This window comes from Gracilinanus agilis, chromosome 3 (genome assembly GCF_016433145.1).
Source record: "Gracilinanus agilis isolate LMUSP501 chromosome 3, AgileGrace, whole genome shotgun sequence".
NCBI lineage: Eukaryota > Metazoa > Chordata > Mammalia > Didelphimorphia > Didelphidae > Gracilinanus > Gracilinanus agilis.
The window spans coordinates 96858786-96883417 of NC_058132.1; the positions used below are offsets into that span (position 1 = coordinate 96858786).

Here is a 24632-nt window from a genome sequence, read left to right on the forward strand (position 1 = left end):
CAGGAGGGGGCTTAGGGCAGTGGTTCTTAATCTGGGGTCTGGGAGCTTAAAAAAAAAGTTTTAAGTGTATGCATAAATATATTATTAAATTATTATTATATGAAATATATTACATGTGTATATTATATTAAATATATAAAATAATATATACATATAAAAACTGTATTTTGACATAATAGGTTTCCTCTGCAATGCTATGTATTTTATTCTGTGCAATTAAAAATAAGCTTCTGAGAAGGGGGCCACAGGCTCCCCCAGACTGCCAAAGGAGTCCAGGACAAAAATGATTAAGCAGTCTAGGCCTAGGGACTGAAGGAAAATTCTTGGGAAGGGGAAGCGGGGAGACTGAGACAGCCTTCTCTTCTTTTTGAGATTGCAAGAAATCACCAGTGGGGACGCCTGTAAATAGCAGTGGCTTTTCCTCTTCCCCATCTAGTCCCTGCCCTTCCCCTCAGCATCTCTCTGATGAGGGCAGTTCTCCTATCCAAGGGGAAAAGGAGGCAGATAGGATGGAGGAAAGAGCTCTCTGAGAAGAGGGAAAAGGGAGGGAGGAGAGAAATAGGAGATTCCCAGAATTGGAAGGGATCTGAATCCTCATTTTCTATATGGGGAGAATGGGGCCCCCAAGAAGAGGAGTGATTTATCCAAGGTCATACAGTAAGTCAGGGACCAAACTGGGCCAGATCAAGGTTTCTAGGGCTCTTCCTTCCCCATCAGGACAGAAGGAAAAGGACATGAGAAGAGCATAGAGGAAGGAGAAGTGAGAAAGAAGGAGAAAATGATAGGAGGAAAAAGTGAGAGGAAGGAGGGAGTAGATAGAAGGGGTCACAAGGTAGAAGGAAGTGGAGGGTGAGGAGGGAAAAAGGAAAAGTGATGGGGAATAAGGGATGGGAAGGACAGAGGATAAGTGGGGGGAGGAAAGAAAGGCATCAGCAGAATTACCTGATCAAGTGATAGCTGAGAGAGGCCCGAGTGCAGCAGAAAAGAGAGGAGGGACAGGTACAGCGGTCAGAGAAGGCGAGGGGATGCTGGGGCCCAAGCCGGGGCCAGTGGGGGACAACTTCCCCCCACACTGCCCCAAGAGCTCTTTGCTCTCTCCCTGGCCAGGCTACACCTCCCCGCTGCCTCCTGAAGGCACAGTCCTTGGGAAGGTGGCCCTGCAGCCCTCGGTGGGGGGAAAGATGGCATTTCACAGGTTGGGGATGGGGAAAGGGGGGGCAGCAGCTCACCCCGACATCTTCTGGGACAAGGATGTGACAGGGTGAAAAGAACCCTTGAGAGAGACCCAGGAGAATGGGGATCCTTCTCAGCTCGGGTCCTGTGGCTGCCTCCCTGAGGCAGGACAATTGGTTAAGTGACTTCCCCACTCTACAAAAGGGCTCGTCCCCGCACTGTCCACTCCACGGGGGTGCACGTGGGAGAACGGAGAGGAGAGACGGGCCCTACGGTCCTAAGTATGGCCAAGGGCAACCTTGATAATGTAAAACAAGAATAATGGTGAGGGTGACAACAGCAACGAGAATAATGATGACAATAAAGATATAATAATGATGCGGATTCTGAGAAAAGCAATGACGATGATTATGAGAATAAGGAGAATAATAATAATAATAAAAAGGGTGATATTGATAGCAAACATTTATTTACTATTTACTATGTGCCAGGCATTGTGCTAAGAGCGAAACAATTATGATCTCATTTGATCCTCACAATGCTTGGGAGGTAGGTGCTATTATTATCCTCATTTTACAGATGAGGAAACTGAGGCAAACAGAGGTTGAGTGACTTGCCCAGGTTTCTGCCAATGATTCTCTGCAACTGAACACATTCCTAGTCACACAACTGACTGAAAGGTAGAGGACTTCAGATCTCCAATGAAGAACCAATACACCAAATGCAATTTTAAAAGGCTCTCCTTGGGGCAGCTGGGTAGCTCAGTGGATTGAGAGTCAGGCCTAGAGACAGGAGGTCCTAGGTTCAAATCTGGCCTCGGGCACTTCCCAGCTGTGTGACCCTGGGGAAGTCACTTGACCCCCATTGCCCACCCTTACCACTCTTCCACCTTGGAGCCAATACACAGAAGTTAAGGGTTTAAAAAAAAAAGGCTCTCCTTGAACAAGGAGACTCTCGGGGATATTTTCAAAGGGATATAATTATTTTTAAAAATTTAACTGCTGAGATAACTCTGTGCACCCACAAGAATGTAAACATTTTAAGAGCAAAGATGGTCTCATTTTTGTTTTTATATCTCCAGCATCTAATTCAGTGCCTGGCACACAGTAGACATAAAATAGACAAGAAAAAACGCTCTGAAAACTATTGAGAACTTTGAAAACAGAAAAGGGCCTTGTAAAAAGTAGAAGGGCTCACAAATTGTGTTAAGTATCTAGTAAACTACAAATCACTTTAAAACGATAAAGGACATCATAAACCGTTAATTCCCTAAATGAACAAATTAATAATAAATCTAATAGATGAATAATTAATTAACTAATAACAAGTTAAATAAGTTAAACCCCTAAAGGGTTTAGATAACCAGTTATAATAATAGTAGTAATAGGTAATATTTCTATAGTGGTTTAAAGTTCGCAAAAACACTTTACCTTTTAATTCTGTTTGAGCCTCATAACAATCTTAAAAGGCAAGTACTTTGGGCATTATTATCCTCATTTCACAGAGAGAAAATGAGGCTTTAAGACATGAAGCAGATCCCTGTATCCACTTGTGTTGGTGGCAGGATGCCTTCCTCCCAAGTCCATTATAAGACATTCTCTTCTTAAGACCTCTTGTAGATTACAAAGAACTTTTAAAAGATGAGCTTTTAAAATGGAGGCACAGCTACAAATGTTATTATTATTATTAATGATCCTCTTTAAATAAAGTTTCTGGATTCTCTCAAGTGGTCCATCACACTCGATTCTGGGAGGAAGGCTGGATAAAGACTTATAGGCCAATTTTGCATAAGAGCTTACAGACAGAAAATTACTTGTTTAAGGTCATTCTGGGATCTGAAACCTGGTCTTCCAATGCTAAGTCCATGGCTCATTCCAGCTCACCACTTTGTGAGACACAAGGCACACATGGGGCCAATCTTTTTGACTCCAGGTTTTTCCCCCCATATATATTGAGTTTGAGTCTGGGGTTTTGACCTCTGGCTACAAGGGAGAAGAAGAAAACTCTGGGATGGAAAGGATTTAGAACTTAGAGAACTATCTAGAGCAGGAATGGCAAACACCTAATGCTTACTTAAGTAGACTGGAGAGAATTGGGAAAGGTCTAACAAAATAAATGACAAATATAATAAAACATAGATAATGTCCATTTATGGTTTTCTATGTCGACACCACTGATCTAGACCAATCTCCTCATTTTAAAAAAGAAGCTAAAGCTTGGACAAATTAAATGACTGGTCCAAGGTCCCCAAAGTAATCCTAATGGGCAATAAAAGTCACAGCTGAAAGGACCCTGAGATATGGCCCAAGGTAGGCCTGGTCCTTGCTGGGTAGGAAGTGGGGTTTGGGGTAAGGCTAAAGGATAGGACCCAACATTACTCACTTCTGAAGTACGAAAATGCCCACAATGAGTGTGAAGGAGACCAGGTCAGCCGTGATCCAGATCAGACAGTACTCATCCGGGGCCTGGAAAACAATCAAGATACCTGAAGGACTCAGTGATCTGAACGAGACTCCGAAGTAGGAACAACCTCACCATCTTCCTCAGTTGGGGTCCCCGGGCCTCTGTCTCAGGACAGGCAAATACCCAGAAATGTCACAGGAAGGTCTGTGTCTAGAGATAGGGTCTGGGTGCTGTGAGTGTCCATTCAACTCAATAAATATTTTGTTAAGTGCCTACTCCATACAAGGCACTAGACTGACAATACAAAAAGAAGTAAAAGACATCCCCGGCTTTTAAGGAGCTTATATTATAATTTATAATTACATATATAATATATAATTATATATAATCTAATGGAGGAGAGAATAAGCAAATAAAACAAAAAAGGACAGCTGGGTTCCTCAATGGATAGAGAGCCAGGCCTAGAGACAAGAGGTGTTGGGGTTCAAATCTGGCTTCAAACACTTCCTATCTGGGTGACCCTGGGCAAGTCACTCAACTCCCATTGCCCACCCTTACCACTCTTCTGCCTTGGAACCAATGCATAGTGTTGATTCTAAGACAAAAGGTAAGGGTTAAAAAATTTTTTTTAATAAGTATTATGATATAATTGGTTTTCTTTGTAATCTGAACATATTTTCTGTGTTTAAAAACCATGTTTCTGAGAAGGGGCCTACAGGTTCCCCCAGATTGCTTGCCAGAAGGTAATGATTTTAAGACAAAAGATAAAGTTTTGAAAAAAAAAAAAGAAATATTGTATTAGGAATCTTCTTTGGAAATCATTAGCTAACATTTTATGTTCAAGGTCATTAATTTTTAAAATGGTGAGTTAAGAGAAGAAAAAAATCTGCAAAAGCCCACCCAAGTTGCCTTTTGGTTTTTTTGGCTCTATGAAGACTTTAAAAAACCCTTCGATTCAAGGCAACTTATTCCCTGATTCTTAGAGGCTTCAAATAGAAAGTGGGTGCAGAGAAGATGAAAAGAAATTTATAGGAAAATATGGTTAAGGTTTAAGACCTGGTTAGGGTAAGAGGTCAAAGTATGGAGACCACCCAGAAAGGTGCTCTTCAAGATTTGGAAGGCTTTGAATGCTGTGAACATGGAACAAAATGGAAAAAAAAAGAAAAAGAAACTGGTTATATTTCAATACACAGGAAACGATTTGGTTACAGGTGTGGGAATCATATCAATAAAGGTCAAAATCAATATTTATTGGAAGAAATATTCATGAAGGTAAAAAAAAAAACACACCTATCTGACTAACAACTTGAAGCTGACCAACCTTGGAGCCACAAATACTGGAAACTTGAAAACTGGGAAATCAGGAGGCAAAGACTGACCTTGATTATGATCATTTCCTGCAAGGGCTGAACCAGAGTAAACCAGGCATAACGACAAGGAAATCAAATGGGCGCAGAAACCACCTTATCCAGACGGTAACTGACCATTCTGCCAAGCCGAGAGGGATGGCAGCCAAGGGCAGTGTTGGTTTAGAACACTAACTCATTTGTAAAAATTAGAGATGGGTGGATGATGATAAGCCTCAAAAAAAAAAAAAAAAAAAAAGAGTAAAAAACAGGGTTGTCTCAGTCACATCACTCAAAGAACATGGATAGAGGATGATAGAGTAAGTCAACAAAGAGGAAAAAGGGATCTATTTGTGCTTCTCTAAGGATCTATTCTTATTATCAACGATTATGGGAATCACCATGTTTTGGACCCAAAGACCTGGGCCCTTGAGATGTGCTGTCTGAAAAAGTTAAAATGACCCATAAAAAGATAAAGTTGGGAAATGAAGATGAGTCTGACCAAGTTCACAAAGATTAATCACGGATTTACCACCCCAAAAAAGGGCACTAAGAGAGCATTAGGAATTACTGATTCTCATGTCTACTTTTTCATCTTTATAAAAAAATGTTTTTTAAGAGTTTGAGGTTTGAGTGGTACAGCAGATAGAACACTGACTCTGGAGTCAGAGGACATGGGTTCAAATCCTGTTTATAAATTGTTTATAAAAACAGCTCAGCCTTCAAAGCACAACACTAATTCCCCCCATGCTATGCAGTCCCCACTCTAATTCCGAGCTCAATTCATTGGCTGCCTTCATTGTCTTCCCTGGACAATTATTACTGGTGTGGCCTTGAGCATGTCAATGTTAGTGACTTCCTGGGAAAATGAGGAGGATTGAACCAGCTGGTATCTAAGATCCCTTCTAGTTCTACATCTAGATCAATGTATTGAGGGCATCCTTGATGATATAAGAAGGGAAGAGGCAGGCTTTTAAAAATGATTTTCTACAACAGAACATGATAGACTGCAGAGAACCTAGGATTCTACTTTGTTTATTGGCTTGTGGATTACAATTAATCAATAAGTAAAAGCAAAGGGGAAAAAAGCAACTTATTCAAAATAGCAAAACCCAGACTGTCCTACAGGGGCATGTTCAAGTTAGATAATATTCCTTCAGAATTCCAGTTAAAAGATAACTTGATTCCCTCAGAAGAATATAAGTTCTTCTTTTCCCCTCACTTTCCTATCTTAACCACCCCCCAGTATATGTAAAAAACAATTTTTAATATTAATTTTCTAAAAATTCTTTTTAAAAAAAGAATATAAGGAGGCAGCTGGGTGGCTCAGTGGATTGAGAATCAAGCCTAGAGACAGGAGTCACTGGATTCAAATCTGGCCTCAGATACTTCCCAGCTGTGTGACCCTGGGCAAGTCACTTAACTCCCATTGCCTACTCTTACCACTCTTCTGCCTTGGAATCAAGACACAGTATTGATTCTAAGATGGAAAGTAAGGGTTTTTTTTTAATTAAAAAAAAAAAGAAAGCAAGGATGGTCTCTTTTTTATCTTTGTATTCCCATCATTTAGCATAGAGCAGACATTTAATAAATGCTTGCTGAGTTTGATTCAACCATATCTTGATTATTAATATGAAGAGAGGCATAGAACAGGAATGGGTATGCCTACTAAATGTCTTTTTCTGTCCAGGGTCCATATGGAAGAACAATTTTCTAAAGAGGATGAGGTCTTCTAGATGTACCTGTCTGGGGATGATATCGCAGCCACTGCATCAAGCCACTCTGATCACGAAAGAGACTGGCTTAACAATTCATACAGGGAACATTAAATGGATGAAAAATGTTAATTTCCATACTGTGACATGTGGCAGATGATCACTGAGTTGGTCCAGGGAAGACAATGAAGGCAGCCAATGAATTGAGCTCGGAATTAGAGTGGGGACTGCATAGCATGGGGGGAATTAGTGCTGTGCTTTGAAGGCTGAGCTGTTTTTATAAACAAAAAAAAAAACTTTTTTTAACACAAATGTTCTGTTGCTGTTCAACTGGAGAATCTTGGCATGCCACCATCTGCAAAGAATCAGAATTGCAGGATGACTCCACCTGGACCGATGGATAACCAGAGGAATGGAAGCAGGAGGTAGTGTGTTTCCAAAGATGATGCTCAGCATACTCCAGAAGTAATATGTCATGGTGACACTCAGGAAATATTTGACTGGAAAGGGAGGTGGGAGGATCTCAGAGTGAGAGGAAGAAAAAGATGGACCGCCTGAGCACCGCGTCAGTACCTATGAAATGTAAAAACGACCTCGCCTGTGGTCCTTGAGATATCGGGACTGATTTCTACGGGGGAATCTTTGAAAAAAGACAGACAAGAGCCATTCAGCATCAGAAGTGAGATGGTCTGAGATCTTCCCTGCTCCTAGATGGTGCGGCTGAAAGCAAAGGACCTCTGGGTGGGCTCCAAAGGGAAGCTGGTACCCCAGGAAGCTGACTGTGGCCAGTGAAGACTAGGGTGTCGGGCTGGATACTTCTTCGTACATGTCTGGCAGAGGTGAGATACAGACCACCGGATCAGGCAGCTGGAAGGACACTTGACTCCGCAAAGCACACATATATGGGAAAGTGGAAACAGCACTGGCCATCGAGTCAAGAGGGTGTAGGATCAAAGCTTGACCCTGATGTATCCTCCCCACGTGACTCTGGGCAAGTCATTTAACTGCTGTGAGCCTCAGTTTCCTCATTTGTAAAATAAGGGAGTTGGACTCGATGGCCTTGAAGGTTGACTTTTAGCTTTAAATCTATGATCTTATATGTGATTTATTATTTTATATTATATTCTTATATTTATTATTTTATTATCTGTAAAATGGGACAGTTGGATTAGATGATCTCTAAGATGCCTTCTGGCACTCTATTTATGACTCTATGGTTCTTTTCTTAAGAACTTGCTTACAGAAATAGAAAGAACATTGGATTTGGGGAGTCAGGAACTCTGGTTTGCTTCCTGGCAGCTCTGGAACTTATTAGCTGTGTGACCCTGGACACGTTTCCTCATCTGGAAATGGAGAAAACGGCAGATGCATCCCCTCCCTCACAGGGTTGTTAAAGAGCACTTTGTTCGCTTTAGTGACCTTGAGAAATGAGAATGATGATGATGATGAAGAGGTCTGAGGAGCAGCCTTGGAAAGGGGCCTCCCGTCTGTATGCACAGAGGGACAGACAGAAATAGGTCAGACTTGGCCCCCAAGCCCCACGTGTCTTCTGAGCTCTCCTTCCTAAGCATTTCTTTCTTATTTCATTCGTCCCTCTTGTTTAATCCCTTCCCATTCAAAGTGATGAAAATCAGATTTGTGTTTTCTTCCGTGTGTCTCCAGTATTTCCCCCCAAGTGGATCTGAAACCCAGTTTTGGATGCACGAGACCCGGCTAACCCTGTGCAAGGCTCTTACTCTCTCAGTGCCCTCAAAAAGCCCCCCAGACTCCAAGTCACTGGACAGCCACCAGTCTGCAATGGCAGAGGGAGTTCCCTACACCAAGATAATCACAGATCTAGGAAAAAAAGGAAAAGGGTTTTTTAAACACCCACAGAAGGAATAGAGAAAAGGGGAAAGGAGACCCTTCCTCAATCCTGGCATCTCGTATGTGTTACTCCATTCGAATCTAAGTTCCTTGAGCAACTGTCTTTTATGTCGGTGTCTAATAAATGTCTTTTTTATTTTTTTTAACCTTATCTTCTGTCTTAGAATCCATACTGGGACAATGTTGGACGATGATTATCTGTGAAAACTTGGCTGCTCTCAGCAAGGCAATGCTCTGGGACAATCCTGAAAGACTGATGACGGGAACGTTATCCCCCTCCAGAGAAAGAGCTGATGGATTCCTTTAGTGTTTTATTTGGGGGTTTTGGCTTTCTATGAGTGTGCTCTTATAGTGATGACCAGTGTGAAAATGGGTTTTTACATGATAATACATGGATGGCCCAGATCAAATGGCTTACCCCCTCCGAGAAGAGGGAGGGAAGGAAATGGTTTAGATCAGTGATTCCCAAAGTGGGCGCTACCACCCCCTGGTGGGTGCTGCAGTGATCCAGGGAGGCAGTGATGGCCGCAGGTGCATTTCTTTCCTATTAATTGCTATTAAAATTTAAAAAAAAATTAATTTCCAGGGTGCTAAGTAATATTTTTTTCAGGAAAGGGGGTGGTAGGCCAAAAAAGTTTGGGAACCACTGCTTTAGATCTTATAATTTTGGGAAACATATATTGAAAATGATGATTACCTGTAACTGAGAAAATAAAATATCTTTAGATTAAAAAAAAAAGAATCTGTTATAAGCAATAACATTTGTATAACCCAGTGGAAGTGCTTAATGGATCCAGGAGAGGGGAGGGAAAGAAAACAAAATAGGTAAACATGGAAAAATATTTTAAAAAATTAAAAAAAAAAGAATCAATACTGTGTATTAGTTCTAAGGCAGAAGAGTGGGTAAGGGCTAGGCAATGGGGTTATAGTGACTTGCCCAGGAAGTGTCTGAGGCCACATTTGAACCCTGGACCTCCCCTCCCTAGGCCTGGCTCTCCATCCACTGAGCTGCCTCGCTGCCCCCCAAAAACGTCTTTTAATTTCTCTTACATCCCCTGTGTTGGGGCCTGCCAGGCTTACCATGATCCAGACCGGGGAAGGCACCTTGGACAGGGTGTGGGAGTTGTCGGACGTGACGGACTGGACGCCCGAGCACCAGAGGAGGGAGAAGAGCCAGGGCTCGTTGACCGTGTAGAGGTTCACGCTGAGGTTCCACGCAGAGCAGTCCCTGAGCAGGGGAGCAGGGGAGAGTGAATAAAGCACACGGGAGGCTCTCGGGGGTCTTCGCTTCACAGAGAAGGGGAGGGGGCATGGGAGTCAGGGGCAGTTCCTGGCCCCCATCTGGTGTTTCTTTCTATCACGCCTCGGCTGTGGGATGCTCTTTCTGCCCAGCGACACAGTCAGTCTCCCGGAGATGGGTTGATGGGGGAGATGGGGAGACGGGGGAGATGGGGAAGATGGGGAGACGGGGGACAGCGTCCCCCCACATGCTCTGGGGTCTCCCTGGAGCCAGTGGGAGGGAGAAGGCGTTGGAAGGAAAAAGCACGGCCGTACCTGATGTCCTGGCTGGAGACCTGAGTGTAACGGAGATTCAGTTTCTGAATGTGCCCGCGCCGCAGGCTGGCGACCGTCTCTTTGACGTCTGAGGTCTGCTGGAAGCCCGGTGCTACCTTCTGGACCAGCGGCCTCTGTCTGCTGGGCAGCCACATCACCTGGATCACAGCAGGGTCGGGGTGGGGGGAGCGAAGAAAGGGCCCACGGTCAAGGCTCGGGGTGGGACTGGGATTGGGGCTCGAGCGAGCTTTTCAGGCAGGTTCTTCCCCATCTCCGCCCTGACCCAAGAAGCCAAGGTCAGCCTGTGGCAGCCCCGGCCCAGAGAAGGACCGACAGGGGTGGTGGTGGCCTCTAGTCGGACTCTCTTTCCTCCCATCTCCTGAGATGCAAGAGTGGTTGAGACCCAACAGAGGTCTGAGCCATGGCCAGTGAATGGTGGACATTTGATGGAAGGGGGCCAGGGAGGGAGTGTGCTTCTGGGCAGAGCTTGGGAACCCGAGGAACAAGGAGGATATCAGGGGACCATTCGGAACACGGAGGAGAGAGGGAGCCACAACAGAGTGGAGGAGAGGGTCATTCTCTCTGCTTGGCAGACAGAGGGGCAGCTAAGGCGAGGGCACGACTCCCAGCACTCCCTGAGGTCAGGGGTCAGCCTTATGGGTGCTGAGCAGCCCAGCTGGGCTCCCTGGAGGGCTCACCAGGTGCTGAGGGTGGCCAGAGCGGAGGAGAGTGTCCAGCGTGATATTGAAGAAGGTGCTCCTGTAGGGGTGGTCACGGGGCAGCTCCCAGAGGTTGAGCAACAGGGTCATGTTCCCTTTGGCTAATTCCAGGAGGTCGGTCAGTGTGCAGATGGATTGGTTCTGGGCTTCCCTGTAGTCGGAGGCTGACAGGGAGCGCACGGTCCAGAAGGGGTCTGTCTATATGCACAGAGGGTCTACAGTCAGTCACAATACAGGTTGGCCTTGGTTCGTTTTTTGTTGTTGTTTGTTTGTTTTTTAAAACCTTTACCTTCTGTTGTAAGATTTAAAATTAAGCTGGGGACCTTGGACTGCTCCAAGGTCAAGTTTGAAGATGAAAAATCTATTCACAGGAAGTTCTTGCCACTTTTAAAGACCCTTCCTTTCGTCACTTCCTGTGTCTTCCTTCCACTTTACATGGACCAATTACAGCTAAAGTTTTGCTTAGGACTGCCCAGGGGGCAATCAGTTGATTCTGATTGTCACCCACTATTGTACATGTGGGTCATAGACCTCCCCATACTTAAGGAGAAGTGGGATGTATAGCTTCTGACGATTAAATCTAAAAATGGGCAGGGGAGAGTTAATCCCATCTTCACACTGTCTTAGGATGAATACTAAGTACCATTTCCAAGACAGAAGAGTCATAATGGCTAGGCGATGGGGATTAAATGACTCGCCCAGGGTCACCCAGATAGGAAATATCTGAGGCCACATTTGAACCCAGGATTCTCCTGTGGGGACAACTCTCACACATATTAGTCTCAAACAAGTTCCATGGAACATCCGACTTCTCCATCACGTCCCTTTTGAATCAATAAGCATTTATTTCCTATTTAATTTGTCATTTTTGTTTAATCCATTCATAGTTAAAGAGATGAAAATTAGATTTGTGCTTTCTTTCATTTATGTCTTTAGTGTTTCCCCCTAAATTAGGGGTTTTTTGGTTCTCCCTACTCTTTGTTAGGATTTTGTCCCTTTCATCAGTTTTGTTGAATACAAATGCATTCTTATTGGCTCTCGTTCCCTTTCCTTCTAGTTCCCCCCTCGACATTTGCCAACCCCCAAAAGACATTTATTAAATACTTACTTCATGTTAGGCATTGTCAGTCAATCATTTAGTGCTAAGCTCCCCATCAGACCTCAGGGTAAAGGTTCTGCCTAGCGTTAAAAACCTCCCCAGTTTTACTTACTCCACTAAGGCATGTTCTTTAATGCCTGAAATAGCCTCCTTTCCATGTCTCTCAACCCCATTCCTTTGAGACCCAGATCAAATCTCACCCCTTCCATGAATGGTGCTCTAACTCTCCCAGGGCCTCTCCATTTCCTCCTCCTCCTACAGATCCTCTGGACCCCAGACACACTGACCCTCACATACATTCCGTGATGTTCTATTAAATCCAACAGATATTTCCTAGGTGCCCACGACATGCAGAGGACCCAGGCTCCATGCTATGCAAATGCCAAAGGACCCAGCAGCTCTGCCCTCAATGGGCAGGGAAGTTTGGAGCAGGCACATGGATAGAAAATGAAGTAGAATGGGCTGGGGCAAAGGTAGGATCCTGACAAAATGCTCTGGGGAAGCTGAGGTACAGAGACTAAACCTATGAGTTCTTTGACATAGGGAAAATGAGGAAATTAATACCAATTAAATAAAATAATATCAATTAAACTAATACCAATTTAAAGCATTTATATGGTTTTAAGGACTACAAAGAGTTGTACAGACAATATCTCATTTGATTTGACATGGACAATAACTCTGGGAAGTAGGGGCTTTAACATACAAGGAAACTGAGGCTGAGCAAAGTTAAGTGACTTGTCCAGGGTCTCCCTCCCTCCCTTTGTCCTCTTTCCTTTCTTTTCCTGGTGTTTAGCACAGTGCCTAGCACATATTAGGTGCCTGATAAGTTCTCCCCAGGGTCTTCTCTCGCTTTCACCCCAAACTCTCAGTTGATTCCATTGGAAACACACACACACACACACACCTTGAGGAACCATTCTCCTGCGTTGAGCTGCTTCAGGTCAGTCCAGTTGAACATGGAGGCGGGCCGGCGGGCCAGCTCCGGGAGGGCTTCTTCCACGTTGGTTGTGCGGCGCAGGGTAGCATCATGCATGAGGAATGGGACACCGTCTAGGCTGTGGGGAGAAGGGCAGGTCCCTTTCAGTACATAGCTTGGGTCTTGTCTCTCAGTTGTTGGAACCAGAGCTCCAAGGAGCCCACCATGCCCCAGGGTGTACCCAAAGTGGGGGTGAGTGCTCTGAGCTATCTAGATTTAACTCCAACCAAATATATACATATATATATTTTTATATATATATATATATATATACACATATATAAAACTAAGATTAAATTATTATTTATATAAATCTAAAATTAAATTATTAATAAAACTAAGATTAAATTATTATATAACTAAGATTAAGTTATTATATATAAAACTAAGATGAAATTATTGTTAAATAAAACTAATATTAAATTATATATAACTAAGATTAAATTGTTATATAAAACTAAGATTAAATTATTATATATAAAACAGATTAAATTATTATTTATCTAAAACTAAGATTTAATTATATATAAAACTAAGATTAAATTATTGTCATATAAAACTAAGATTAAATTATTATGTATACAACTAAGATTAAATTATTATGTAAAACTAAGATTAAATTATTGATATATAAAACTAAGATTAAATTATTATATATAAAACAAAGATTAAATTATTATTTATCTAAAACTAAGATTTAATTATTATATATAAAACTAAGATTAAATTATATCTAAAACTGGGGCAGCTGGGTAGCTCAGTGGATTGAGAACCAGGCCTAGAGACAGGAGGTCCTAGGTTCAAATCTGGCCTCAGACACTTCCCAGCTGTGACCCTGGGCAAGTCACTTGACCCCCATTGCCTACCCTTACCAATCTTCCACCTATAAGTCAATACACAGAAGTTAAGGGTTTAAAAAATTTAAAAAAAATTATATCTAAAACTAAGATTAAGTTATTATTATAAATAAAACTAAGATTAAATTATTTATCTAAAACTAAGATCAAATTATTATACATAAAACTAAGATTAAATTATTATTATATAAAACTAAGATTAAATTATTATTTATCTAAAACTAAGATTTAATTATTATATATAAAACTAAGATTAAATTATATCTAAAACTGGGGCAGCTGGGTAGCTCAGTGGATTGAGAACCAGGCCTAGAGACAGGAGGTCCTAGGTTCAAATCTGGCCTCAGACACTTCCCAGCTGTGACCCTGGGCAAGTCACTTGACCCCCATTGCCTACCCTTACCAATCTTCCACCTATAAGTCAATACACAGAAGTTAAGGGTTTAAAAAATTTAAAAAAAATTATATCTAAAACTAAGATTAAGTTATTATTATAAATAAAACTAAGATTAAATTATTTATCTAAAACTAAGATCAAATTATTATACATAAAACTAAGATTAAATTATTATTATATAAAACTAAGATTAAATTATTATTTATCTAAAACTAAGATTTAATTATTATATATAAAACTAAGATTAAATTATATTTAAAAACTAAGATTAAGTTATTATTATATATAAAACTAAGATTAAATTATTATTTATCTAAAAGTAAGATTTAATTATTATTATATAAAACTAAGATCAAATTATTATACATAAAACTAAGATTAAATTATTATGTATATAACTAAGATTAAATTACTATATAAAACTAAGATTAAATTATTACTATTAAAAACCTTCTACTTGGGTCAAAAAAATTAATTCCACGAGTATAAAGTGGGACAAGTGGGGCTAGAGAGGAGACGGTGGTCCTAAGAAACTCTACCACGGTTGGCATATTAGGATCAGTTGCAGGTGCCATATTTAGGAAGGGCATTCACAAGCCAGAGAGAAAATGACCAGGTTTGGGTGCAGAATGAGCAGGGCCTCGAGCTTATGCTATATAAGAATGAGACAAAGGAGTGGGGGGTGTTCAGAGAAGATTTAAGACTTGGGCCCGGGAGAAGGATGACTGTTAATTGCAGGCGTTTGAAGAGCTGCGCATGGAGGAGGGGTTCCATGCCTGCTGCGGCTCTAGAGGACAGAACGAGAAGGACGGCTCTCGATGACAGAGAAGTGACCTTAGACCTGGCATGAGGACAAATTTCCCAAGGACTGAAGCTACCCAGGGGGCTTGAGCTGCCTTGGGATACGGTAGGTTCCCCTTCAAGGCCAGCTCTTCAGGCAAAGGCCTGGATTTAGGAAGTGATCAGAAAATGTTATCTTTCTGCCTTTATTATTCTTATTTTTTTTTTTAGCCCTTTCCCTTTATCATCAATACTGTGTATTGGCTCCAAGGCAGAAGAGCAGTAAGGGTAGGCAATGGGGGTCAAGTGACTTGCCCAGGGTCACACAGCTGGGAAGTGTCTGAGGCCAGATTTGAACCCAGGACCTCCCATCTCTAGGCCTGGCTCTCAATCCACTGAGCCACTCAGTTGTCCCCTGCCTTAATTTTTTTTTTAAACCCTTACCTTCCGTCTTAGAATCAATATAGGGCTAGGCCATGGGGTTAAGTGACCCAGGGTCACACAGCGAGAAAGTGTCTGAGGCCAGATTTGAATCCCATCTCGAGACCTGACTCTCACTCCACTGAGTCACCCAGCTACCGCCCCTCCCTGACTTTATTTTTTGATTGCCGATCACCTATCCCTGAATTTGCATGTGTTAAGTTTACATAAAATGAGTTTCTACTGTATATACTCTTAGGTCCTCTCCCGCAGCCCCCTGGGAGAGTATTGGTGGCAGTCGTTCTAGATTCCCTTTCCCCGGTGTAAAGACTTTGCAGGAAGCCACGCTGGCCGGGCACGAATGCCCGTTAAAGCCTTTACACCGGTTCTAGCAGCCCTCGCCCCTGTGCCCTCTGCGCCCTGCTCCCGCTACCTCGTGCTCAGAGAGCGACGTCCTGTCCCTCTAACTCTCACAGTGATGAAGACTTTAATCAAATCTGAGCTTCAGATAAAAGGGAAAACGTGCCGAAGGAGAGATGAGGCCGAGAAGGCAGACGGAATGATCTCGGAGGTCCCATTATGGACTGCTTTCAGTCTGTGTTCAGTTCCTCATGGATCTAAGCCAGAATTATTCTGTGTATTCTGGCCTTTGACTAGAACCTTAACCCATGGGTTCATCCATCCAGCTATCTTCTCTGTGCCTTGATAATTAGCTAAGGCCATTCCTCCACCCCACCGCTGCTCCATACACCACCTCTTCAGATCTCTCATTTGCTGGCTGAACAGTAATCAGACTCAGTCATTCCTAGAATCCNAAAGCTGGGAGAGAACTTAGAACAGAGAATGTCAGAGCTGGGAGAGACCTTAGAACAGAGAATGTCAGAGCTGGGAGAGACCTTAGAACACAGAATGTCAGAGCTGCAAAGGGCCTTAAGAACATAATGTCAGAGTTAGAAGGAATCTGTGTGAGTGTGTGTATGTATTTTCTAAACCTTTACCTTCTGTCTTAGTATCAATTCTAAGACAGAAAAGCAGTAAGGGCTAGGCAATGGGGGCTGAGTGACTTGCCCAGGGTCCACAGCTACAAAGTTTCTGAGGCCAAATTTGAACCCAGGCCCTCCTGATTCCAGGTCTGGCTCTCTATCAAATGTGCTACCTAGCTGGCCCTGCAGGTGATTTTGTGAGTTTATGTGTATGTGTGTATTGTGGAGGATCCCGGACAGATCAAACGCACTGAGGAAAAAGCAGCCATAAGAAAATGTGTCTTGTAAGCCTGAGATTCCAGCACCTGAACGTGTATGTACGTGTTTCTGTGTCTGAATGTCTATGCATGTGTGTATGTGTGTGAAGATCTGTGTTTCTGTATTCACCTGAGTGTGTGCGTGCATGTTGGCGTGTGCTAGACAGACCAGCTAATCCCGATCTAGCTTTGTGAGCGTGGGGGAGTCGCTTCCTCTCTGTGGATATCAGGGAGCTTCACTGATAAAACGAGAGGGTTGGCCCAGTTTTACCTTAAAAGTCCTTCCTAGCTCTGGCATCTTAGAAATCTAAGTCGATGTTGCCACCAAAGGAAAATGTGATTCTGCGATTTGAGGGTACGACCCAATTTGAAATCAGGTCACCCCTGGGAAGAGATAAGATACCAGTCACTGCCCCACAAACCTGATGGTCACGTCAGCTTGGACCCCATAGAGCTTCTGCTCCTTGGCCTTCTGGAAGGACATCAGCGTATGTTCTGGAGCCAGCTGGGAAGGAAGACACAAGAGGAGAATGTGAGGCATCTCCAGGACAGCCCTTGTGATTTTCTAGGACACCCCCCAGGCGCTGCCTTTTCCAGACAAGCACCCCATTAAATCAGAGTTAGCATGTGTGGTTATGAATATTGACTCCGTTCAATTCAGTATCTACTATGTGCAATTCTCTCCCCTTTGCCATGCTAACAAGGACAAAATCCAAATGGCCCCTGCTTCCAAGGAGCTTCTATTCTATTGAGGGACACCACAAATATGTTCATTTTTTAAAGGGTAACTGGAAGAGGGAGACAATGCTAACAATCGTTCTTCTGCCTTAGAACCAATACATAGTATTGATTCTAAGAGGGAAGGGAAGGGTTAAAAAAAAAAAGTGGTTGTACTAGATGGTCCCTAAGGATCATTCCAATGGTGATGCTGTGAGGCTGGAAGACCCAGCACGTAAGTCTTTTTCTGGAGGCTACTTGGATCTTGCTATGACTTCAATGGGACCATTGCCCTTATTCTTGGTCTCCCTCTCTTGATCCAATTTGGCCAAATCCTGGCCCAAAGTTTGAAGGAATTAGAGGCAATGGGATGCCTGATCAGAGATAGGATGGGAAGAGTGAAGCCACTGAACGTTGGGAGAAAAGAGCATCCTGTCCCCTGCAGCTCTGAGAGAGCCCTATTAGGTGGGGAGGAAGGTGTCACTTTAAACCTTTATTTCCCACTTGAGCTGGGAGAAACTGAGTCTCCAGCAGTAAGCAAGGCAAGTGTCATTATCCTGATTTTACAGATGAAGAAAAGAAAACATGAGAGACCAGGTTATTTATACTCACTGATAACCTGGTAGACTATAAAGTTCAGTGTGGTGGTGAGGATTAATAAGAAGCTTAGCAAAGGGACATTCAGATACATTATAGAATGGTAAATTTGGAAAGGATGTATCAGAGTTGGAAGGAATCTTAGAACCTAGAATGTCAGAGCTAAGAGGGAACTTAGAATCTAGAATGTCAGAGCTAAGAGAGACCTTAGGATCTAGGATGTCAGAGCTAAGAGGGACCTCAGAACCAAGGATGTCAAGCTAAGAAGGATCTTAGAATCTAGGATGTTGGAGCTAAGAGTGACCTTAGAACCTAGAATGTCAAGAGTGCATAGGAAACTTAGAATCTAGAATGTCAGAGCTGGAAGGGACCTTAGAACCTTGACTGTTAGAGCTGAACAGTTCCTTAGAATCTAGAATGTCTAAGCTGGGAGGGACCTTAGAACACATAATTCCAGAGCTGGAAGATATTTAGAACTGAATGTCTGAGCTTCAAGGGGATCTAAGAATCAAAAACACAGGAGTTAGAAGTGGTCAGAGTACTTTTTTTTTTATTACTTTCTTTTAAAATTTATTTATTATAAGAATTTTATCTTAGACACTTCCTAGCTATGTGACCCTGGGCAAGTCACTTAATCCTCACTGCCTAGCCCTTACTGCTCTTCTGCCTTAGAACCAATACAGAGTATTGATTCTAAGATGGAAGGTGAGGGCTTAAAAGAAGAATTTTATAAGGAGATAAGGTTTTTGAGATAGAAGGTTGCTAATGATGATGATGCCATAGGGTTGGGAAGCTAGATACCTGGGTCCTTCTTCTGATGCTACTTTGATCCTAATGTGTGGGCTGGAATGCAACATTCCCCTGCTTTTGGTTTTCCTTCCTGGCCCCATTTTGGCCAAATCTTGACCTGAGGTGGATGCAGATTAGAGGTAGTTTCTTTGAATGGTTGAGGCTTTCTAAACTAAACTATACCAAATAGTCTTTCTGTAATTTTTTGACACTTTAAGGATGTATGACTTCACTGATGAGAGAGGTCCCTCTTAGCTCTGACATTCAAGATTCTAAGGTCCCTCAAAGTCAGTCATAAGAGAGAGTTTCATGAATTTCTGGCACCAAAAAGTTCATTCCTTGGAAGCCAACAGTATGAGGTAAACTTTTAGGTGTGGCCTTTGGGGTTGGTCACATAAGTTCTCTTGGCTTCATGTGTCATGGAAAAGGAATCCAATTTGGACTGTGTGGCCCCAGAAGTGCTTGTGGCTGTGAAGGCAAATTTTAGTTTGATAAGGAAACCCTTTATTCCAACCAGAGCTGTTCCCAAGTAGAAGGGGCTGCGCCAGGGGAGAGAAGGTGGGAGGAAGGAAGCTTCTCTTTACTTGCCCCTCTTTATCATTAAGCAGAGGCAGGATCTGAACCCAGTTCCTCTGACTAGATAGTGTCTCTAAGGTTAGTTACTATGACTACCTCTAGATCTTAATTCTACATGTCCAAGACTCTTTTTTTGCTTGGTGCCAATCAGACATCAAAGCCAGAACTGCCACAAGAGGGCAGCACGGAAACAGAGATAGTTGGACCCAACGAATTTTCTCTGGTCTGGTCTTCCCACAATGGGGCTCCTGCAGGTTCCCCTGAAGCCTGCGGAGGCACCCAGGGCTCTGGGATTTCCAGGGCTGGAATAATTTGGCTTCTCCTGGCCACCCACTCCGGGAAGTTAGCAATAGGCGAGATACCACTCACCATGGGCGCTCCTCGGTGGCCAATGATGGCTGGCTTGGGGCCCAGGTCTTTCTTCTCCATGATGCAGGGAGAGGAGATAGTGAGGGGGACCAGGTAAAGTACAAACACCACCGCGAAGTAGGCAGTGAAGATGACCATCTGTGAGGCTGAAGGTACAGAGGAGAGACTCCATGAAGCCCTCCTAGAAGGAGAATGCACCCCGGGTTCTGGGCAATGACAGAACTGCTCCCCAACTTTGACCTCAATCCTGGAGAGTCACTCTGCTACCCCCTGCTTGTGCATGAAGTCCTCATCCGACTATCTCTGTCTCCAGCACATTTACTCACATGGACATCTGGCACATAAGGACTGTAGTTAGAAATTTTGTACCTTTGAACTACATCTCCCAGCATCCCTCTCCTCTTTTGTCCCCAAGTTACGTTGTTACGTTGTTTGTATATAGTTGTAGGTAACCCTGCCCTCGTTCTCCTCTTTCGACTGCGGCTGGATTAGCACCCTTTTTATTCTAGCTTTTCATTTTAGTTATTATTAATAAATCTTATTAAATATAATGCTTGGAGTATTGGATATTAATTTTTAATCTTACAAGACAATGAGCTCTCCCTTCAGGCCAGGGGCCATGGGAGGCAGTGAGCTACAGAATCAGAGGACTTTGGGCCTAAATTCCACTGCTACCATTAAATACTCGTGTGATCTTTCTGGGTCTCAGTTTCCCCATCTGTGAAATGAGGAGATTGGGATAAACAAACCCAAAGCCCCTTTCAGTTCTAAATCTATGACCCTATGCTCCGTCAGGAGACAGTTTCAAGTGAGGGGCGAAATCCCTGTATTCCCTCCTTGTGGTGTCTCCTGTACCCTCTCCCCCATCTCTTATAACAGGGCACGCAGAGCAAAGACGGGCCCTGGCTGCTGAGGGCAGGCCCTTTCCTTCCTCTCTGGGGAGAAAGGTGGCACTTAGGGAACCTGGATTGTCTTTCACTGGCCAGATGACAGAGATGGGGAGACAACAAATGATTTTTTTTCCCCTTCCCTTTCTTTGGTGGAAGGTGGTGGGACAAAAGGTTTGCAAACACATACTCATGTACTCATGGGCTTATCCACACAATGTGGAGGATGTGATAAACAGGCAACGCTGAATTTCAAAAACAAACCCACAAGGTGGATGTTTTAAATAGACTGCTGTGTATATTTGTGTCCCACAGATACCTTGAGGAACAAGGAGTCCCTTCTTTGTAAATTACTAATGGTGTCCCTGAAAACCATCTTCAATAATAACAATTCCAGCAAAAACAGTAGCAGTAGGAAAAACAACAGCAGAGAAGGTTTACAAAATGTTTTCCTCTAAACTAAAAATTAGGAGTGAGTATTCGGCTGTTACCGATAGGCACCCAGGCTTCCTTAGTGAGCTGAATTGCCCAGAGCTATGGGGCTTCATAGAGGGTACATTCTGGAATTGAGCTCAGATGTTCTGCCAGAGTCTGGAGCACTTTCCATTGTATTGCCTCATCGTCCAGCCAGGACCAGGTCCTGAGCCAGGGAGTCCTAGCAAGTCCTTAGTTAGGCTCAAGACTTCCCCTCTCTGGGCCTGATTTCAGAGGACCACCATTAATGGAGCAGTTGAGAGGGCTCTGAGAGAGGAAAAGGAATATGGCGCAGCTGGATTTTGAGACAGGAAAGCCTAGGTTCTGCCTCTGACACATGGTAGCCCTGGGCAATTCACTGAACCATTCAATGTCCCAGGTAACTCTCTATGACTGTAAGTTAATAGAAGGATGGATAATCTACATTCATGGAAGGAGTTCCCACCGGGACTTTCCTGTGCTGATAAAAATTGCTGATCCGGTGCCTTTCCCCTAAATCAGTGGTTCCCAAACTTTTTTGGCCTACTGCCCCCTTTCCAGAAAAAATATTACTTAGTGCCCCTGGAAATAAATTTTTAAAAATTTTAATAGCAATTAATAGGAAAGATAAATGCACCTGTGGCTATCACTGTCCCCCTGGATTGCTGCAGCACCCACCAGGGGGCGAGGGCACCCACTTTGGGAATCACTGCCCTAAATGATCAGGGCCAAGAGGAAAAAAAAAAAGAGAGAGAGAGAATTCAAGAGATCTGGTTTTGACACTTATTAGCTAGTTGACCTCTGGCAAATCACTTCCCTGGTTTTCTCATTTATAAAATGGAGAGGGTAATAATGACTCTACCTACCTTACAGGGTTCCCGTGAGGATCCTACAATATTATATCTATATATCTATATCTATATCTATCTATCTTTATCTATCTATCCATCCATCCATCTGTTCATCCATCTGTCCATCCATCCATCTACCCATCTACCTATCTACATACCTATTTATCTGTCTATCTATCTTTCTATTTATTCATCCATCTGTCCATCCATCTACCTATCTATATATCTATGTATCTGTCTGTCTGTCTCTCTCTACCGAGTAATCAATTGACACAGTGCTTATTAACTGACAAGGTGCAGGACACAATTACAGAGAATGAAACAATTTTTTTGCAAGGAGTTGATGTTCTAATGGAGGAAAGAGTATGTTAGGTATGTATTTGTTACATGTAACATGTTATGTTACACATGTGAACATGTAGAATACCAATAAAGGAAATAACTACTAATAAAATTGTTAAATTCAAAATAGTTTTGGGAGGGAGGGCACCAGTGGTTGGGTAGGGGGAGGTGATGCACCAAGAAAGGCTGCATGTACAAGAGTGCTCTATGTCTGTTTAGGAGGACAAGGTATATAAAGTACTTCATAAACATTACAATGATCTAGACATGGAAACTGTGACCATTCATTCAACCCCCTCTCTCTGTGCGACTTGCCCAGTGTGATCTGGGGAAGGTCAGTGGCAGGGGTCTGGGGGTGGGTCTCTTGAGTTCTCTCAGGTCTAAGGCACTGCACTCCCTGCCCCACCACCCCCGTCACCCTCTGTAAAGCAGGATGGCCTTTAAGGCCCCCTTTCAGCCCTGATGGTCTAAAATTCAATGAGCAGAACAGGAAACTCCAAAGTAGCGCCCCCATGCATACACCTTCCATCTCTGGGAGCCAGACAAGAGCCTTAGTGGGACAGCCAGGATGTCTTTTACTCACAGACTTTCTCAGCTCTGGCAAACTGGCCTGCCACGATCCAGGAGAGAGTGGTCACAGCGATCAGGGCCCCGACGTGCAGGAATGGGGCTGTGCCCTGCAGAAGAGACACGGCACTTCACGGGTTAGCCCTGCAGCACACATGGATTTCCCCAATCCCAGAGGGAGCAGAGGGGAAAGGGCTGTCAGTTTACAGCCCGCCCTATCCTATGCCCGATGAAAGAAGGGGTTCCCACGGCCACCCACATGCTTGCTTCTCTCCTCTCAGGAAGGTCCAGACAGCAGGGCCTATCTGGGAAAAGCTATGGAAGAAACACGCTGCTTTCTGGACAACTTGTGAGTGGGCTTCGGGAACTCTCCCTCGAGCCATTCGGCACATGAAGACAGAAGAAAGACAAACGGGGAGGAGGAGGAAGTTACATGGAGGCAGATTATAGTTCACAATAAAGGACGTTCTAACAACCAAGATTTTCCCACTATAGAACAGATTGTCTTGACAGGTGATAAGGCTGGCCATGACCGGAGGTGGCTGAGCAAGAAGGAAGGCTGTGAAGAGGTTCTAGAGTCCGAGGAGGTTGGACTAGGTGACTTAAGAGGTTCCTTCAGGTTGGAGATTTTAGGATTAAATGTAGTAACAGAAAACCTGGATTTCTAGTCCTTGCTTCCTGATACACATTCCCTATGGACGTTGGGAAAATCAACTTCCTTTTGGGAATCTCTGTAAACTGAGAAGGGTGGATTAGATATGGTCTAAGGGTCCTTCTAGGCCTGAAAATTATATCATTCTACAAAGATCCAACCCCCAGCAAATCTTGAACTTGATCCCAATGTGAAGGTACAATGGACAGAACCAGGGACTCAGGATCAAGAAAACTGAATTTGAATACAGGCTCTGTTAATCTCTTGCTCAGTAACATTAGGGAAATTCCTTCTCTGCTTGGGCCTCAGTTTCTCTATCTGTAAAACAAGGCCATTGAACTAGAGGACTTCTAAAGGACCATCTTTCCAGCTCTTGACTTTTGGTGGCCTCCCACTCTATGAATTTCCAACATAGCCAAAGTCACTGGGTGCAGGTTGCCCTCACCGCTCCCGCCCCCCAGCAGCTCTGGGCCATGTGGGAACCCACTACTCACTTGCAATGATATTAGCAGCACAGCCCACTCATCGTCCCAGAGCTGGGCTACAGAGGACACGGCGACGAGGGTCGCAATCAAGGCCACAGTCAGCGCCACCTGCAAGAAGAGGGGCCGGGGTCAAATCAGGGCCCCCAGAGAGGCAGCGGGGCTCCCAGGCAAGCCCATTCCCTGCACTCCCCCTGCGGATGTTGGTGCATGGACATGCAGCTGTGGGTAAGGGTATCTGACTGTGTATGACTGTCCAACCAGGCCCAATAATATGTGAATGACTGTGTGCCTGTGTGTGATTTTGCATGTAGGTGTGAGTAGCTCTGTGTGTGTGTGTGTAAATGGAGAGAAGGGAAGGAGAGGAAGAGCCATTTTGCCAGACTCCAAACCTCCACACCCACCTCAATTTTGAGGGGGCCAAAGCATACACGCAACACCCTTTGGGGTCAGTGTCTAGAAATGGCTCCGTGCTCAGGCTGAGCTCTGAGGCTGACTGAGGTGAAGCCCTCAGGGTCCCTGGGTGGGATGAGGGTAGTTTATCTCGGAGCTTGGGAAAGCTGTAGACTGAGCCTAGCAGCCTCCTGTGAAATACGTATTTGAAAGTGATAACAACAAAGAGGAAAGATAAAAATGGTAGTATGAGAAAAGAGTCTGTTTCTGGGGGGAGAGAGAAAGAGAGAGAGAAAGAGAGGGAATGGGGAGGGAGGGAAGGAGGGGGAGAGAGAGAGAGAGAGAGAGAGAGAGAGAGAGAGAGAGAGAGAGAGAGAGAGAGAGAGAGAGAGAGAGAAAGGGAGGAAGG

The 24632-nt window shown here is 43.7% G+C and overlaps 1 protein-coding gene across 1 annotated transcript in view; it reads right to left on the minus strand.

Moving 5' to 3' along the window:
• The window catches only part of GDPD5 (glycerophosphodiester phosphodiesterase domain containing 5), a 93259-nt gene that overhangs the window by 11148 nt on the left and 57479 nt on the right, over window positions 1-24632 (minus strand). The window contains exons 5-13 of the mRNA XM_044668922.1: window positions 23843-23941; window positions 22713-22806; window positions 19597-19742; window positions 16971-17053; window positions 12783-12933; window positions 10756-10974; window positions 10058-10215; window positions 9584-9731; window positions 3556-3638 (exon numbers count right to left, since the gene is read on the minus strand). Of these exons, the coding sequence (XP_044524857.1) occupies window positions 3556-3638; window positions 9584-9731; window positions 10058-10215; window positions 10756-10974; window positions 12783-12933; window positions 16971-17053; window positions 19597-19742; window positions 22713-22806; window positions 23843-23941 (1181 nt within the window). The remainder of the gene's footprint in view (window positions 1-3555; window positions 3639-9583; window positions 9732-10057; window positions 10216-10755; window positions 10975-12782; window positions 12934-16970; window positions 17054-19596; window positions 19743-22712; window positions 22807-23842; window positions 23942-24632) is intronic.